This window comes from Choloepus didactylus, chromosome 5 (assembly GCF_015220235.1).
Source record: "Choloepus didactylus isolate mChoDid1 chromosome 5, mChoDid1.pri, whole genome shotgun sequence".
NCBI lineage: Eukaryota > Metazoa > Chordata > Mammalia > Pilosa > Megalonychidae > Choloepus > Choloepus didactylus.
Window position 1 is genome coordinate 6,258,580 of NC_051311.1, and position 17,487 is coordinate 6,276,066.

The following is a 17,487-nucleotide window of genomic DNA, read 5'->3' on the forward strand; positions in this document are numbered from 1 at the left end:
ATTCATTAGGGAGATTGGCCGGTAGTTTTCCTTTTTTGTAGCATCTTTGCCAGGTTTTGGTATTAGATTGATGTTAGCTTCATAAAATGAGTTAGGTAGTGTTCCATTTTCTTCAATGTTTTGAAAGAGTTTGAGTAAGATTGGTGTCAGTTCTTTCTGGAAAGTTTGGTAGAATTCCCCTGTGAAGCCATCTGGCCCTGGGCATTTATTTGTGGGAAGATTTTTGATGACTGATTGGATCTCTTTGCTTGTGATGGGTTGGTTGAGGTCTTCTATTTCTTCTCTGGTCAGTCTAGGTTGTTCATATGTTTCCAGGAAATTGTCCATTTCCTCTACATTATCCACTTTGTTGCCATACAGTTGTTCATAGTATCCTCTTATAATTTTTTTAATTTCTTCAGGATCTGCAGTTATGTCACCTTTTTCATTCATTATTTTGTTTATATGGGTCTTCTCTCTTTTTGATTTTGTCAGTCTAGCTAGGGGCTTGTCAATCTTGTTGATCTTCTCAAAGAACCAACTTTTGGTGATATTTATCCTCTCTATTGTTTTTTTGTTCTCTATGTCATTTATTTCTGCTTTAATCCTTGTTATTTCTTTTCTTGTACTTGGTTTAGGATTGGTTTGCTGTTCATTTTCTAGCTTCTTCAGTTGATCCATTAGTTCTTTGATTTTGGCTCTTTCTTCCTTTTTAATATATGCATTTAGTGCTATAAATTTCCCCCTTAGCACTGCTTTTGCTGCATCCCATAGGTTTTGGTATGTTGTGTTCTCATTTTCATTCGTCTCTATATATTTAGCAATTTCTCTTGCTATTTCTTCTTTAACCCACTGATTGTTTAGGAGTGTGTTGTTTAACCTCCAGGTATTTGTGAGTTTTCTAAGTCTCTGATGGTTATTGACTTCTAATTGTATTCCATTGTGGTCAGAGAATGTGCTTTGAATAATTTCAATCTTTTTAAATTTATTGAGGCTTGTTTTATGTCCCAGCATATGATCTATTCTGGAGAAAGTTCCATGAGCACTAGAAAAGTATGTGTATCCTGGTGATTTGGGATGTAATGTCCTGTATATGTCTGTTAAATCTAATTCATTTATCAGATTGTTTAGGTTTTCAATTTCCTTATTGGTCTTCTGTCTGGTTGATCTATCTATAGGAGAGAGTGATGTGTTGACGTCTCCCACAATTATTGTGGAAACATCAATTGCTTCCTTTAGTTTTGCCAGTGTTTCTCTCATGTATTTTGTGGCACCTTGATTGGGTGCATAGACATTTACGATTGTTATTTCTTCTTGCTGAATTGCCCCTTTTATTAGTATGTAGTGGCCGTCTTTGTCTCTCAAAACATCCCTGCATTTGAAGTCTATTTTATCTGAGATTAATATTGCTACACCTGCTTTCTTTTGGCTGTAGCTTGCATAAAATATTTTTTTCCATCCTTTCACTTTCAGTTTCTTTGTGTCCCTGTGTCTAAGATGAGTCTCTTGTATGCAACATATTGATGGTTCATTTTTTTTGATCCATTCTGCGAATCTATATCTTTTAATTGGGGAGTTTAATCCATTTACATTCAATGTTATAACCGTGAAGGCATTTCTTGAATCAGCCATCTTATCCTTTGGTTTATGTTTGTCATATTTTTCCCCTCTGTCTATTAATATCCTTTATTGTACCCATACCGAATCTCTTTAGTACTGAACCTTTCTCCAAGTCTCTCTGTCCTTTCTTTGTTTCTCTGTCTGTAGGGCTCCCTTTAGTATCTCCAGTAGGGCAGGTCTCTTGTTAGCAAATTCTCTCAGCATTTGTTTGTCTGTGAAAAATTTAAGCTCTCCCTCAAATTTGAAGGAGAGCTTTGCTGGATAAAGTATTCTTGGCTGGAAATTTTTCTCACTCAGAATTTTAAATATATCGTGCCACTGCCTTCTCGCCTCCATGGTGGCTGCTGAGTAGTCACTACTTAGTCTTATGCTGTTTCCTTTGTATGTGGTGAATTGCTTTTCTCTTGCTCCTTTCAGAACTTGCTCCTTCTCTTCTGTGTTTGACAGTGTGATCAGTATATGTCTCGGAGTGGGTTTATTTGGATTTATTCTATTTGGGGTTCGCTGAGCATTTATGATTTGTGTATTTATGTTGTTTAGAAGATTTGGGAAGTTTTCCCCAACAATTTCTTTGAATACTCTTCCTAGACCTTTACCCTTTTCTTCCCCTTCTGGGACACCAATGAGTCTTATATTTGGACGTTTCATATTATCTATCATATCCCTGAGGTCCATTTCGATTTTTTCAATTTTTTTCCCCATTCTTTCTTTTATGCTTTCATTTTCCATTCTGTCATCTTCGAGGTCAGTGATTCATTGTTCAACTTCTTCTAGTCTTGTACTATGAGTGTCCAGAATCTTTTTAATTTGGTCAACAGTTTCTTTAATTTCCATAAGATCATCCATTTTTTTATTTAGTCTTGCAGTGTCTTCTTTATGCTCTTCTAGGGTCTTCTTGATTTCCTTTGTCTCCCGTACTATGGTCTCATTGTTCATCTTTAGTTCTTTGAGTAGCTGCTCTAGGTGCTGTGTCTCTTCTGATCTTTTGATTTGGGTGCTTGGGCTTGGGTTATCCATATCGTCTGGTTTTTTCATATGCTTTATAATTTTCTGTTGTTTTTGGCCTCGTGGCATTTGCTGAACTTGATAGGGTTCTTTTAGGATTTGTAGACCAATTGAAGTCCTTATCTCTAATTTATCAGATCTATAGCTTCGTGGAGTACACTTTCTCTAACTAACCAGCAGGTGGCGTCCACGAGCCACCTGTTCTCCACAAGCCAGTTCTCCCCTGCTTAGCCTTTTTGGTGAGTCGGGGAGTGAGTCTTGTGGGGTCCAATTGGTGTACCAAGCTTGCGTGTGTATTTGGTGTTGCCTGCCCTGTATATGGGGCGTGTTTCTGGGCAGTCAGGGAGGGGGGGGTGGCTCTAACAATCAGATCTCTCTGGTGATCCTAGAGTTTTAAAGCTGCTGCAATAGTCTAATCCTTCAGTTCAGTCTTGCCACAGTTTGTCTCTGCCACTGACCCACAAGTCCTTGGTATTGGCGTATGGCTCCTGGGACTTGCAAGTGGGCCCCTCTTCCAGGCCATGCACCCCGGGTCCTCTGTTGAGGGATGACTGTGCTATGTCACAGGTGAGTGCCGTCCCCCCAGGGCAGTTTTGGGCTGCTGGGCTGTGTAGGGAGGCTCCCAGTCTGCTGAAATGATGGCTGAATGGGGCTTCGTTAATTCACACTGCTCTACCTTCCCAACTCTGGGACAATCAGCTGAGGTTGCAGGGAAGGCTATTGTCCACGCCCAGTTTTGTGGTGTGTGCCTGTTATTTGAAGCACTTCCGTCACACTGGGTTGTCTGGGGCAGTTCTGGGCTATGGGGCTGGCGATGGGCAGGAGTGTTTCCTGTCCACCAGGATGATGGCTGTGAGCGGACACCCCCCTTTTCTTGGGAAGTTGTGGTGTTTAGTGAATTTTCTGAGCCACTGGATTATTGCGTTTTGTCTCAGAGCTCTCCTAGTTCTGCTCTTGACTTGACCTGCCCAAATTGCAATTCTTTGAAGCTTTCTGTATTGGGCTTCTTAGAGTAATTGTTTTAGAAAAAGAAAAAAGGATTAAAAAAAAAAAAATGGGCCCTCCTCAGAGATCTAATGGGTTATTGAAATGCTAAGAGACAAAGCAACCAGGGCCATTAAGGAAAGGTCCACAGGGCAGAGAGATCAGCTTTTCTTTGGGATTTGCATATGCGCCTCAGGGCCTGAGCTCAGGCCTGAGCTCTGCCCTTCCCCTTTCTATGTTCACCAGAACTCCAAAAATCCTCCACTTTTATTTTGGAGTTTTTCGTGTTGTTTTTTTTCTATGCCTGTCTCCTCTCTGCTGGGCTGGCTGCTCTCAGATTCTCTGGTGTCTGGTCTCCGTCTATCTATGGTTGGAGTTTGGATCAGCAGAATGAGTTTCCAATAAGGGCTGCCACTGCAGTTCTCCCTTCTCCTTCCCGGAGCTGACAGCCCCTCCTCCCCCGGGACTGAGCCTGGCAGGGAGGGGCGCGGGTCCCCTGGCCGCAAAAACTTACAGATTTCGCTGATCTCAGCAGTTCCACGTTTTCATGAGTGTTGTATGAAGTATGCCCAAAGTCAGATTGCTCTGTGGTGTCCAGTCCACGCAGTTCCTGGCTTTCTACCTACTTTCCTGGAGGAGTAACTAAAACATACAGCTCACCAGTCTGCCATCTTGCCCCGCCCTTCCCAGTTTGTTTTTTTATTAGAGAAGTTGTGGGTTCACAGAAAAATCATGCATGAAATACAGGATTCCCATACCCCATGCCATCACCAACACCTTGCATTGTTACATTTGTTACAATTGATGAGAGCACATTTTTAATAATTGTACTAATAATTAAAGTCCATGGTTTAACTTAGGGTTCACTGTTATGAGTGTAATTCCATGGATTTAAAAAAAAAAATTATTGTTACCATATATACAATCTAACATTTTCCCTTTTAATCAAATTCAGATATGTATTTCAGTGCTGTTCATTGCATTCACAATGTTGTGTTAACATCAGCACCATCCATTACCAAAACCTTTCCATCATTCCAAATAGGAACCCGGTACATTTTAAGCCTTAACTTCCCATTCCCCACACCCCACCCCATCCCCATCCCCTGGCAATCTGTATACTACATTCTGACTCTATGAGTTTACTTATTCTAATTGTTTCAAATGAGTGAGATCACACAGTATTTGTACTTTCGTGTCTGTCTTATTTCACTCAACGCAATTTCTTTAAGGTTCATCCACATTGTCTTATGTATCAGGATTTCATTCCTTTTTATGGCTGAATAATATTGTGTTGTATGCATATACCACACTGTATTTATCCATTCATTGATTGATGGACACTAGGGTTGCTTCCATCTTTTGACAGTTGTGAATAATGCTGCTGTGAACATTGATGTGCAAATATCTGTTTGAGTCCCTGCTTTCAGTTCTTTTGGGTATATACCTGGTAGTGGGATTGCTGGGTCATGTGCTAGTTCTGTACTTGACTTTCAGAGGAAATGCCAAAGTGTCTTCCACAGTGGCTGCACCATTTTGCATTCCCACCGGCAATGAATGAGTGTTTCTATTTCTCTGCATCCTCTCCAACCCTTGTTATTTTCTGTTTTTTTTAACCCATTCTAATGGGTGTGAAATGATATCTCATTGTGGTTTTGATTTGTGTTTCCCTGATAGCTAATGATGTTGAACATCTTTTCATGTGCTTTCTGACCTTTTGTGCATCTTCTTTGGAGAGATGTCTGTTCAAGTCTTTTGCCCATTTTTAAATTGGATTGATTGTCTTTTGTTGTTGACTTGTAGGGTTTCTTTATATATTCTGGATATTAAATCTTTATTGCATATGTAGTTTCCAAATCTTTTCTCCCATTGTTTAGGTAGTCATTTTACTTTTATGAAAAAGTCCTTTGAGACACAAAAGTTTTTAATTTTTATGAGGTCCCATTTATCCAGTTTTTCTTTTCTTAAAGTCTAAGAAACCTTGCCTAACACAAGGTCCTGAAGATGCTTTCCTACATTTTCTAGGGATTTCATAGTTCTATCTCTTATTTTTAGGTCTTTGATCCATTTTGAGTTGATTTTTGTATATGGTATGAGGTAGGGGTCATTTTATTTTTTTCTTTCAATTGGAGATCCAGTTTTCCTAGCACCATTTGTTGAAAAGACTGTTCTTTCCCAACTGAGTGATCTTTGTCACCTTGTCAAAAATCAGTTGGTCATAAATGTGAGGGTTGATTTCTGAACTCTCAGTTTGATTCCATTAATCTATATGCCTGTTCTTGTGCTGGTACCATGCTGTTTTGATTACTGTTGCTTTGTAATACGTATTAAGATCGGGAATGTGAGTCCTCCAACTTCATTCTTCTTTTTCAAGATGGCTTTAGCTATTCCGAGCCCCTTGCCCTTCCATATAAATTTGATGATTGACTTTTCCATTTCTGTGAAGAAGGTTGTTGGAATTTTGATTGGGATTGCATTGAATTTATAAATTACTTTGGGTAGGACTGACATCTTAACTATATTTACTCTTCCAATCCATTAATATGGGATGTCCTTCCATTTATTTAGGTCGTCTTTGATTTCTTTCAACAATGTTTTGTAGTTTTCTGTGTACAAGTCCTTTACATCCTTGGTTAGCTTTATTCCTAAATATTTGATTCTTTTAGTTGCTTTTGTGAATGGAATTCTTTTCTAGATTTTTTTCTTCTGATTGTTCATTGCTTGTGTATAGAAACACTACTGATCTTGGGGTGTTCTTCCCTGTCTGGTTTTGTTCCTGAAATTAGAGGGAAAGCTTTCAGTCTTTCATCATTAAGTAGGATGATAGCTGTGGGCTTTTCATATATGCCCTTTATTATGTTGAGGAAGTTTCCTTCTATTTCTAGTATTCTAAATATTTTTATCAAGAAAGGATGTGGCATTTTGTCGAATGCCTTTTCTGCATCAATTGAGATGATTATGTGTTTTTTTCCCTTCATTCTGCTAATGTGGTGAATTACATTAATTGGTTTTCTTATGTTGGACCAACCTTGCATACCAGGGATAAATCCCACTTGGTCATGGTGTACAATACTTTTAATATTCTGTTGGATTTTGCGGTCGCAGTTGACTCGTCTGGGGGAGGGTGGTGGCCGGTTGCTAAATCCTAGGCTCCCAGGATTACTCCGAGGGTACCGCCGGCGGGGGCTCTTTCCCGGAGGCGAGGGCGAGGCGGGGGACTTGGCCAGGTCCCCGGCGGGAGGCGCGCAAAGTATGGAGGGCAGCGAGAAAGGAACAGGCGGGACACGTTTCTTTTAGGGTGAAGAAAACCAAGAGAGAGAGACTTTATTAGGGGAGAGTACAAGCTTATATCGGGCGGTTTAGAGGGCGGGGTAGCTGTAGGGGTTAAAGGCTTGGATTGGTTCTGAGAGAGCGCGGAGGTTGATTGAAAAGGGGCGAAAGTTGCTCCCGTAACGGTGTCCGGCAACAATGTATGCGCACCGGTGGTGATGGGAGTTGCGCTGGCAACGGGGAGTGTCCGGGCAAGATAAGGGGGTGGGGAAAAGGCGGTTCCCTCCGGCAAGCCTCCCCTAACATTGGTAATTTGGGTGAGGAAATGGGGCCTGCCTCCGGCCTCACTTTCCCAGGCCCGGGGGGCTGTGGAGGGCGCTGTCACCCGTACCCACTACCCTCCCCAGGGGTGGATCCGGTCCCCCAGCCCAGGCCCGCCAAGTTGAAGCACGTAATCAGTGTCCCGCAGGATTTGGTTTGCTAGTGTTTGGGTGAGGATTTTTGCATCAATATTCATTAGAGGTATGGGTTTGTACTTTTCTTCCCTTGTGATGTCTGTATCTAGCTTTGGTGTAAGGGTGATGTTGGCCTCATAGAATGAATTAGGGAATGTTCCCTCCTTTTCAATTTTTTTGGAAGAGTTTGTACAGAATCGGAGGTAAGCCTCCTTGGAATGTTTGGTAGAATTCCCCTATGAAGCCATATAGTCCCAGGCTTTTCTTTTTTGAGAAGTTTTTGATGACTGATTCGATACCTTTACTAGTAATTGGTTTGTTGAGATCTTCTATTTCTTCTTGAGTCAATGTAGGTAGATTGTGTGTGTTTCTAAGAATTTGTCCATTTCATCTAGGTTATCTGATTTATTGGCATACAGTTGTTCATAGTATCCTCTTACAGTCCTTTTTATTTCAGTAGAGTTAGTAGTAATGTCTCCTTTTTCATTTCTGATTTTCATTATTTGTATCCTCTCTCTTTTTTTCATTGTCAGTCTAGTTAAAGTTTTGTCAGTTTTATTGATCTTTTCAAAGAACCAACTTTTGGTTTTGTTGATTCTCTCTCTTTTTTTTTCTATTTTATTTATTTCTATTCTAATCTTTGTTTCCTTCCTTCTGCTCACTTTGGGTATAGTTTGCTCCTTTTTTTCTAGTTTCTTCAGTTTTGAGGTTAAGTCTCTGATTTGAAGTCTTTTTTTTAATGTAAACATTTAGAGAGATAAATTTCCCTCTCAGCACTGCCTTTGTTGTATCCCATAAGTTTTGATATGTTATATTTTCATTTTCATTCGCTTCAAGATATTTCCTAATTTTGATTTCCTCTTTAACCCATTGGTTGCTTAAGAATGTGTTTTTTAATCACATATTTGTTAATTTTCCATTTCTCCCTCTGTTATTGCTTTCTATCTTCATTCTCTTGTGGTCAGAGAAAATACATTGTATGATTTCAGTATTTTTGAATTTACTGAAACTTGTTTTGTGACCCAACATATGATCTATCCTAAAGAATGATCCATGTGCACTAGAGAAGAATGTGTATTCTGTTTTCATTGGATGTAGTGTTCTATATATGTCTGTTAGGTCTAGTTGGTTTAGTGTATCATTCAAGTTCTGTACTTCCTTATTGATCTTCCTATTAGATGTTCTATCTATTATTGAGAGCAGTGTGTTAAAGACTCCTATCATTAATGTAGAACCATCAGTTTCTCCCTTCATATCCGTCAGTATTTGCTTCACATAGTTTGGGGCTCTGCTGTTAGGTGCATATATATTTATAATTGTTACATCTTCCTGTTGCATTCTTCCCTTTATCAGTATGTAATGGCCATCTTTTCCCCTTATACTATTTTTGACAATGTCTTTTTTATCTGTTATTACTGTAGAGACCCCAGCTCTCTTTTGCTTACCACCTGCATGGTATATATTTTTTCCATCCTTTCACTGTCAACGTACCTGTATCTTTGACTTTAAGGTGAGTCTCTTGCAGACAGCTTATAGTTGGGTCATGCGTTTTTAATTTATCCTTTTTGCCAATCTCTGGTTTTTGGCTGGAGAGTTTAATACATTTACATTTAAAGTCACTACTGATTTTCTTTCTCTGCCATTTTGCTGTTTAACCTTTGTAAGTCATACCTTTTTTGTCTCTCACTTCAGTTAAGGTCTACTTTTGTATTTATTTGCTTTTTGGTGTTTTACCATATTGAGTGCCTTCTGATCTCTAGCTGGATGTATTTTTCATCTGTTTTCCTTGGGGTTACCATAGAGTTAAAATTTAACATCTTAAATTTACAACAATTATATTTGGTTTGATATCAACTTCAATAGCATGCACATACACTTTTCCTATATCCCTCTTTCCCTCCACTATTCTTTTTTACTTGTTACTACCTATATCTTTGCACATTGTATGTCCAAAAGCATGGATTTATCATTGCTTTTTATTCATTTGCATTTTAGCACCTGGAGGAGCTAAGCAGAGTTACATACGCTATGATACGATACGATACAGTACAATAAACTGGCATTTATAATTACTCAAATGTTTACCTTTACCACAGGTCTTTATTTCTTATTCTGCTTTGAACCACTGTCCGGTGTCCTTTCATTTCAGGCTGCAGAACTCCCTTAAGCATTGCCCGTAGGGTGGGTCTGGTGGTGATGAACTCCATCAGCTTTTGTTTATGTGAGAATGTATTAATCTGTCCCTCATTTTTGAAGGAGTGTCACTGTGTATAAAATTCTTGCTTGGCAGTTGTTTCCCTTCAGCACTTTAAATATTTCAGTCCACTGCCTTCTTGCCTTCACTCTTATTGAGGCTCCCTTGTATGTAACATGTTGCTCTTCTCTTGCAGCTTTCAGAGCTCTCTCCCTTTCCTTTGCATTTTTTGGTGTAATCAGTATATGACAGGTTGTATGTTTCTTCATGTTTATCCTGTGTAGTGTTTTCTGTCCTTCTTGGATGTGCATAGTAACGTCTTTTGTTAAGATTGGGAAGTTCTCTGTCATTATTTCTTTGATTATTCCTTCTGCTCAGTTTTCTTTCTTCTTCTGGGGCTCCCGTAAAGTGTATATTGCTGCAGCTGAGGGTGTCCCATGGCTGTCTGAGGCTATTTTCACTTTTAATATTTCTTTGTCCTTTCTCCTCCTCAGTTTGGCTCATTTCAAGTGTCTTGTCTTCACATTCAGTGATTCTTTCTTCTGCCAGCTCCACCCTGCTCTTGAAACCCTCTTGGGCATTTTTCATTTCAGTTATTGTGCTCTTCAACTCCAGTAGTTCTGTTTGGTTCCTGTTTAAAATTTCTACCTATTTACTAAGTTTCTCATATTACTCATTCATTGTTTTCCTAATAACCTTTAGTTCTTTCTGTGTATTTTCATTCATCTCCTTGAGCATTTTTAAGATCATTTTTTTAAAAGACTTTGTTCAGTATGTCCACATTCTCATCATCTTTGTTGGTGTTTTCTGGGTTTTTATCCTCCTCTGTTGGATGGGCCATCGTTGCCTGCTTCTTTGTCTTTGTTCTTTTGTTGCACACTGTTCATTGTAATATTTTAAAATGTTAACTCTGGGATTTATTCCTTGAGGTGTCTGTTTCCTGGTTTTGTAACCAGCTGGTGATGAGACAGCAATTTTCTTGAGCTTCAGCTCTCCTGCCAGGAAGGTCTGCCCAAGGTGAATGCAGTGTGCAGGGTTTCCGCTGTCTTTCTGGGCCGTTGTCTTGTCCCGGGCTTTTGCCTTTTAGTCGTTTTGAGTTCCCTTGTTTATAGGGGTTTTGCTGTCTCCTCTGTTTCCAGGAGACAGGCCTCCCTTTCCTGGGTCTTTGAAGTTGGTAAGTCTTCCTCCCAGACTGTCCATCTCTGTAGCTTTTTACACTCCTCTCTTCTCACGCTTCTTTTTCCTGAGGGCAGATTCTGAGAGGAGGGTCACACTGGGGAGGACTTTCCCAGCCAAAACAGGGCCAGAGACCTGCGAAGGTGGTGCAGACCGGCTCCAAAGTGCCCTGGGGAGGGCATCAGGCAGGGCACCAAAACCTTCTCCGATGGCTCCCCACGTCTGAGTTTTCCAGGCCTGCCAGCAAATGCAGCCTTTCAGCTGACTGTCCCCCGCAGCCCTGAGGCAGCCCTGCATCTTTACATCTCCACCGCCTCCACCGCTGTCTGGGGAGAGCTGAAACAGTGGATGGATTTGAAAGCAATGGCTGTCATCAGTGCTGGTACCCAGCGGTCCGAAGATGCTAATCTAAAGCTGTGTCAGTGATCGGCCATGCCCACCCCATTCTTGATGAAGAGGATTTTTGTGTCCCTTTCTGTCACCAGCGCTAGCCAGGGAGTGCTGCCTGCCGCGAAGTTGGGGCTGGGCGCTGGTGGCCGCCGCGTGGAGAAAGCAATGTACTGTTCTTGACCGTAGTTTGTCAGCCTCTTCTCCCACTCTTCCCTGGATGCGGTATCGTGTTCTTCTGGCCTCTGGAGTTTCAAAAGAGTTGATTCAGACAGTTGTTCTGGTGGAAGGACTGAGTCCTGGAGCTCCCCATTGCACTGTCTTCCCACAATGTCTCACCACCTCCCAGCCAGTGCTTTTTAACCCATTTCCACAGGAGACCTGGACCTGTTTTTTATGAAGTACAAAGTCCCTCTAGTTTGCTTTTGCCTTTTTTTTTTTTTAAGGCAATTCTTTTGGTGAAAAATGGGAAAGAAGCCAAGTTAGGGATTTGCAGAAGTGGGAAAGAATTAGGAGAAAGAAGGTATGAGGTTAGGGAGTGTGCATTATAGGCACTGTAGAGCTAGTAGTGACCATTTATACCAAGTAACTGTGAATTCAAAAATTCTTCAATATTAAGAATCAGATTAGCTTAAGGTGATAAGAAATGTATCAGCATTGTTTCTCCATAATTTACATAAGGAAGTAATGTATGTGGTTTAAAATCTATCCTCCTTTTTACAATAAATTAGTAGGAATTTGCTTTGACATAGCAAATTAAACTTTATAGCAAATGTTTTAACATCTCTATAACATTTAACAAAGCAAAGGAAATACATCAAAATCAAAATATCAGTACTCCCATAGTGTGTTTCTTAAATTGTCAGCATCTACCACTTCTTGAGATAGTTGGTATGCTAAAAAGGAAGAGTTGGGAGGCCACGAGGAGCACTCCGCTGTCCTTCGGCTCGCCCTCGCGTGGCAGGGGGTGTCAGAGCCGCTCTTTCCTGTGCACCCCATGCTTTCGGAAGGAAGAGGAGAAACAGGCCAGTCTGCTGTTTCAGATTCAATTTATTTTGCTAATCAGATAAAGTTTATTGATCAAGAAAATATCATAAACGTGAGGCAGTATTTAAAATTTACATCACAGACAGTGATTTGTTTTCATCTTTTTAAGAAGATGAACAACAGGATAGTAACCCACATCCCACTCTTTGGCTAATTGCTTTTCCTGGAAAAGTTTAAAAATGTGTCATGCGTGTTTTGTCTTTATGTTTATTTGATGATTGGTTTGTGGAACCCGGTCGTTATTTCATAACTTGGGAGGTCACTGTCATGGCTTGAGAGGGCTTCTGTAGCCAAAGGCCTAAAGAAAGCACCAGACATGTTCTGAGAGAACTTTTATTATGGGGCTTACCTGCAGGGTGGGGAGTTGGTCACGTTGCCCTGAATTCAGGAGCTTCTCTGAATGGATTCAGGAGCTCCTCTGAATGGCAGCAGGTTCAGAGCTCAATGTGAAGATACTCTGCAAAAGCAGGGTGTGCCAGGGAGTGGTTTATAAGGGTTGGGACAAAGACATTCAAATAGGTATGAGGGGTGTGGGGGTCTTGTGACATAGAGAAGGATGATTGTAGTCAACAGGGAGGAGGAGAGAATTATAGATTATCTTGTAGATAACAGTATCTCAGGGAGTCTCGGAGGAGGTAGTTATAGATTACATTTAGCGCCTGATTTACAAGAATAGGTCAAATCTTAACTGTCCTAGGTCAAGCAAACTGCTGTGTGCAGTCTTCAAGGCACTTGGGAAGGCCTTGGGCCTGGGGGGCTCCCACAGTCACCGAGGGCCTGCTGGGTTTAGAGATGGAGGCTGTTAGTCTGTGGGCGGAGTTGGTTTTTCCTGCTGGCATTCTGAGCGTCCGGAAGGGCCAAGCAAACGGAGATACCTTTCACTGTCGTGCAGATGCATTAAATGATCTCACTATTCTTATGACTTGGTGGAAAGCATAATGTTTATAGTTTATTTTGTGCAGTTTCCAAATGCACGTTTCAGAGTAAAACTTTTGAAATGTATTTAAAACTTACAACGTTCTTGGTTCGGTTACTCAACAAAAGCAATGAAGGAACATCGAACTGTCAAAATGATTTTGCAGGATGTTTTCATTTTTTGCTTTTAGTAGCTGTTGAATTTTAGTTGATTTACGTTAATGTCCTTGTTCTCTTGGTTTGGGACTATTTTAGGTTTTAATTGTCTGACCGCTCACTGCACTTGGTGCTCTGTCTGCTTTGCCCTTACAGCGTTTCTATAAGAAGGCAGCGGCCTTCGTGCTGCGCGCAGTGGGCAAGCACTCTCCGCAGCTCGCCCAGGCCATCGTGGACTGCGGGGCGCTGGACACGCTGGTGATATGCTTGGAGGACTTCGACCCTGGGGTCAAGGAGGCTGCGGCCTGGGCCCTGGGCTACATCGCGAGACACAACGCAGGTCAGAGTTGTAGGCGTTTAGACACTCTGGGCCAATCTGGGTTTGCTTGTGGTTAGACTACGAATGGGGCTTTCACATCATGAGTGAGAAGTTTTCAATGATGGCCCCAGTTTTTCCCAGTTGTCTGTACAACTTATTAAAGAAAATCCTATTCCTCTAGCTCCTGTTTCCTGAAAAATTAAAACTTTTTTAAAGTATAAGCACATTGCTTTGAGAGAAGTGTGACTCATTCCCCCCACCCTGAAAATCAGTAACGTAATTCAAAATCAGACTCTCATATGAAAGGGAGTCACTTGTAATATGGCATTATAGCATTTATTGAAACATTTTTTATTGTGAAATATAATGTATATACAGAAAAGTGATAAGTTTCAAAATACAGTGTAACAAGTAGTTATAGAGCAAATTTCAAATTATAGTATGAGGTACAGTTCCACAATTTCAGGTATTTTCTTCTGGCTGTTCTAATACATTAGAAACTAAAAAAAAATATCCATATAATGATTCAGTTGTCCTATCACTTATTAAATCCTAACTTCTCTGTTACAACTCCTCCCTTTCATTTTATCATTCTCTAATTCTTCAGGGATATCTGGGCAATACTCATTCTAACTTCCTCATGTTGAAAGGAGTGTCGACATTAGGTGGCAGGGGAATGCAATTGGTCGATGTTCTGGGAGAGACTGGTACCTCTAGGTTTCAGGGCTTATCTGGCATAGGAACAATCTGGAGGTTTTAAGTTTCTGGAAAACAGACTTAATAGGTAAAACTCCTATAGAGTCATAGCTAGAGCCCTGGGTTTTCTTTAGGGTTTTCAGGAATACTGTTGGTTGGGGCTTGGATTATCACATATTCTTAAAAAAACTCCACGTTTCAGTCTTTATCTTAGTTAGCAAAAGAGAACGTTGAAGAGGAGGGAAAGAGAGTCTCAAGGTCCTTGGTAAATGGGCTCAGCTAATGGGTTACTTGTTTGTCTGCCTTAGGGTCCCTGGGCTTCCCCTCACCTCTGAAGGGGGTCCACACCAGCCAGACCCAAGTCACATGAGTGAGTGATGCTGAAACTTTAGAACATGTGTGTATTTAGCCCCTGCGGGGCACGAGGAGGAAAAGGAGGGCATCTTCTCATATAAACTGGCAGCTCAATGGAATCTTCAGGAAGGGCCCTGTTCTCTGAGAAGGCTGTGCTGACCCACTCACCCCCAGTTAGAGGCTCCCGCCACTTTCCAACAGTTGCTCCGTAATATGAGACTAGAGGAAAATACATTTTTAAACATACATATGTAAAAATGAGCAACTTGGCTATTAAAGAACTGCAAGTGAAAACATCAGTGAAAATATGTTTTTCCATTACTGTTATTATTTGGGAAAAAAAAAGCACTGTGGAGTTAGGATTGGAGTTTGAGTCCGAGTGCTTGGTTGCCTGTGCATATCTTTTAAGCTTTCTAAGCCTTAACGTCCTTGTTGGCACAAAGGGTGATGAGGAATAGTTCCTCGGGAGACTTGCCGTGAGGTCCTGCGATGCTGGCGGGTTCCGGGCCCCGTGCTCGGTTCGTGTGAGGTGGTGGTGTGTGGGCTTGGTGCTGGAGCTGCTGTGAGTGTGTAAGCGGGTGGGAAGCAGTGTGCACGACTGAGTCATGACCGAGTGCACACTTACTCTCAGAGGCCCACTTTGGAACTTCATCCCCGGGAGGGAAGCAGAACGAAAGAGCCTACTTCATGAAAACGTTACGGTGGTGTTACGTGTGGTAACGAAAGCTTCAAATACTTGACAGGAATTTAATGGTTAAATTATGGCGGTTACTTACAGGAATCTCATTTGACAAATTTAAAAGGTAAGTCTGAACCCCGGTGTGGTAACTTGGAGAAGTGGTTGCAATATAGAGAAAAGGCAAAATTGCATGTTCGAATCATAATGATGCAAAAATAAGATTATATGCAGACATTGTTACAGAGAAATATGTTTGTATTCCTGGAGTGGTAGCATGAAGGTTATTTTTTCTTTATTTCCCGGTGTTTCGGTGTGTGTGTACGTCACAGCTTCTCTGTGGGAGGTGGTCCCTGTGTGCCCGGCCCTGGGCAGCTGGCGTCAGGCGCTCGGCCTCACTGGGCATGCACCTTCCTTGGGCAGCCCTGCTCTCCCCGTTGCACAGGCCTGGAGTTATGTGAATGGGGGAACCGGAATCTGAGCCGAAATCTATGACTCCAAAGCTCGTGTTAGCCCAGACCGTGCTGAGAAGCTCCCTAGATGTTCTTTCTGAAAGAGTATTGAAGGAAAACTACAAACAGAAACAGTGAGAGGCTCTCCCATGCCTGCCTTTAATTTAGTTCTGAAAATGTTGACACTATCAGGGACAAAAAAAATAAAACAATATGAAACTAGAAGGAAGGGAAACTGTTGCTAAGCTTAGAAGGGCTCAGAATTAATATATAAAAATTATTTCCTTGATATCAGGGTTTTGATTTTCCAACTGGACCAGGTGAATTTTAGGATTATTTTTTTGGTACTTGTTGATTGAGAAAACTCAGGCAGTGTTTTAAATCAGGCTGGTCATGATGAGGGAAGTGACGTGAGTACATATGGTAGGTTTTTATGCCAGAGGCCTGAAAGGAAAACAGATTGTAAAAGGAGTGTTTCAGAGAGGGTGCCCAGGAGCGTTGGGGATTTGACCCTCGAGCTATACCCCAGGCAGGGGCCCGGAGATCACCTTTTGGTGCCTCCTTTTTGTTGAGTGCTGGGCCTAAACGCCTATGGCTCAGAGGTAGGATCTGTCTTAGGGACTCTGTTCCAATTTCCTGCTGTAATCTGGCTCCCACATGGCTCCCACTATGATTTCAGTATTTCACAGTTGTTAGGGACCTGGAACCCAGAAGTCCCAGAAGAGATGACTGCATAGATTCCTCAGAAAGAAAGGGAACTGTTGTCCAGTAAGTGATCAAAGACATTGTTCACATCCATGTCAGGGCAGATTTACCTCCAAGTAATCTGACTTCTTTCTCAGTAATTTCTTAAAAGTAAAATACATTGAGATTAGTGGGAAGACATTCCATGTTTTCCCCTCATTTGTTATTATTAGTGATAAAATGCTTGATTAGATGTTTAAAAATATAAACTTCAAAGGAACAGGCAAAAGAAATAAAGCCTATCTTTAAATGATGTGGTGCTGCCTGGGCTGGGAGCTTCTGCCACCTGGTCTCTGCCTCGACTGGACAGGCACGTCTGGTGACCCGGGTGGAGGGGCTGCAGGGCGAGCCCTCGGGACGGGGCGAGAGCAGGAGGCAGGTGGGATTGTGGGGAGCACTCAGGGAGTCCCGCCACGATCTCAGGAGCATGCGCTCCCACCTTCGGGCTCAAAAGCAAGCTTTACGAGTTGACTTTGGGAGCTTTAGCTAGAAAATGTCTCTTCTTACGCCTGGCAAAGATGAGTACGTTTGGTTAGGTCATCTCCAGCTTTTAAATTGCTGATGTCATTGTCATATTCTAGAAGAGGAAACTCCACTAGGGAGGCTAAAGGATTTATTCTGGGTCGCACAGCAATTTGTGGTGACGATTGCTCAGAACCTTCAGAGGTTCTTCCTCTTTATAGTGCGTGAGATTCCATCCTTCTCCCACGCCACCTCTGTGTAGTCTTCGGCCGTCTTGCAGCCAGCTCTGTTTCACATCTGTGTGGCTGGTTTCCATGTGTGAATGTTCTTCCTCCTATAGACCTGATTTATGGCCATAGGATCCAGATCAAATGGGAAATTTCCGTTCCAGCCCAGTAGCAGCTGGAAAATGATATTCCTCAGCCAGAGGCGAGCAGCGCTTACTGCAGGGAGAACCAGGCGGGGGTCAGCTGAGGTGGACACTGCCAAAACAGGTTTATATCCTGTTTGCCCTAAGAAGATCAGACAGAACCAGTGGCATGATTCTCTTCTCTCTTATAGAAAATGATGAAGTGATAAAAGGAGGAAAGAATTTT

General features: G+C 41.7%; 1 protein-coding gene across 1 annotated transcript in view; it reads left to right on the forward strand.

The window, feature by feature from the left end:
* The window catches only part of SPAG6 (sperm associated antigen 6), a 78,584-nt gene that overhangs the window by 17,466 nt on the left and 43,631 nt on the right, over positions 1–17,487 (forward strand). The window contains exon 4 of the mRNA XM_037837835.1: positions 13,345–13,528. Coding sequence (XP_037693763.1) covers positions 13,345–13,528 — 184 coding nt within the window. The remainder of the gene's footprint in view (positions 1–13,344; positions 13,529–17,487) is intronic.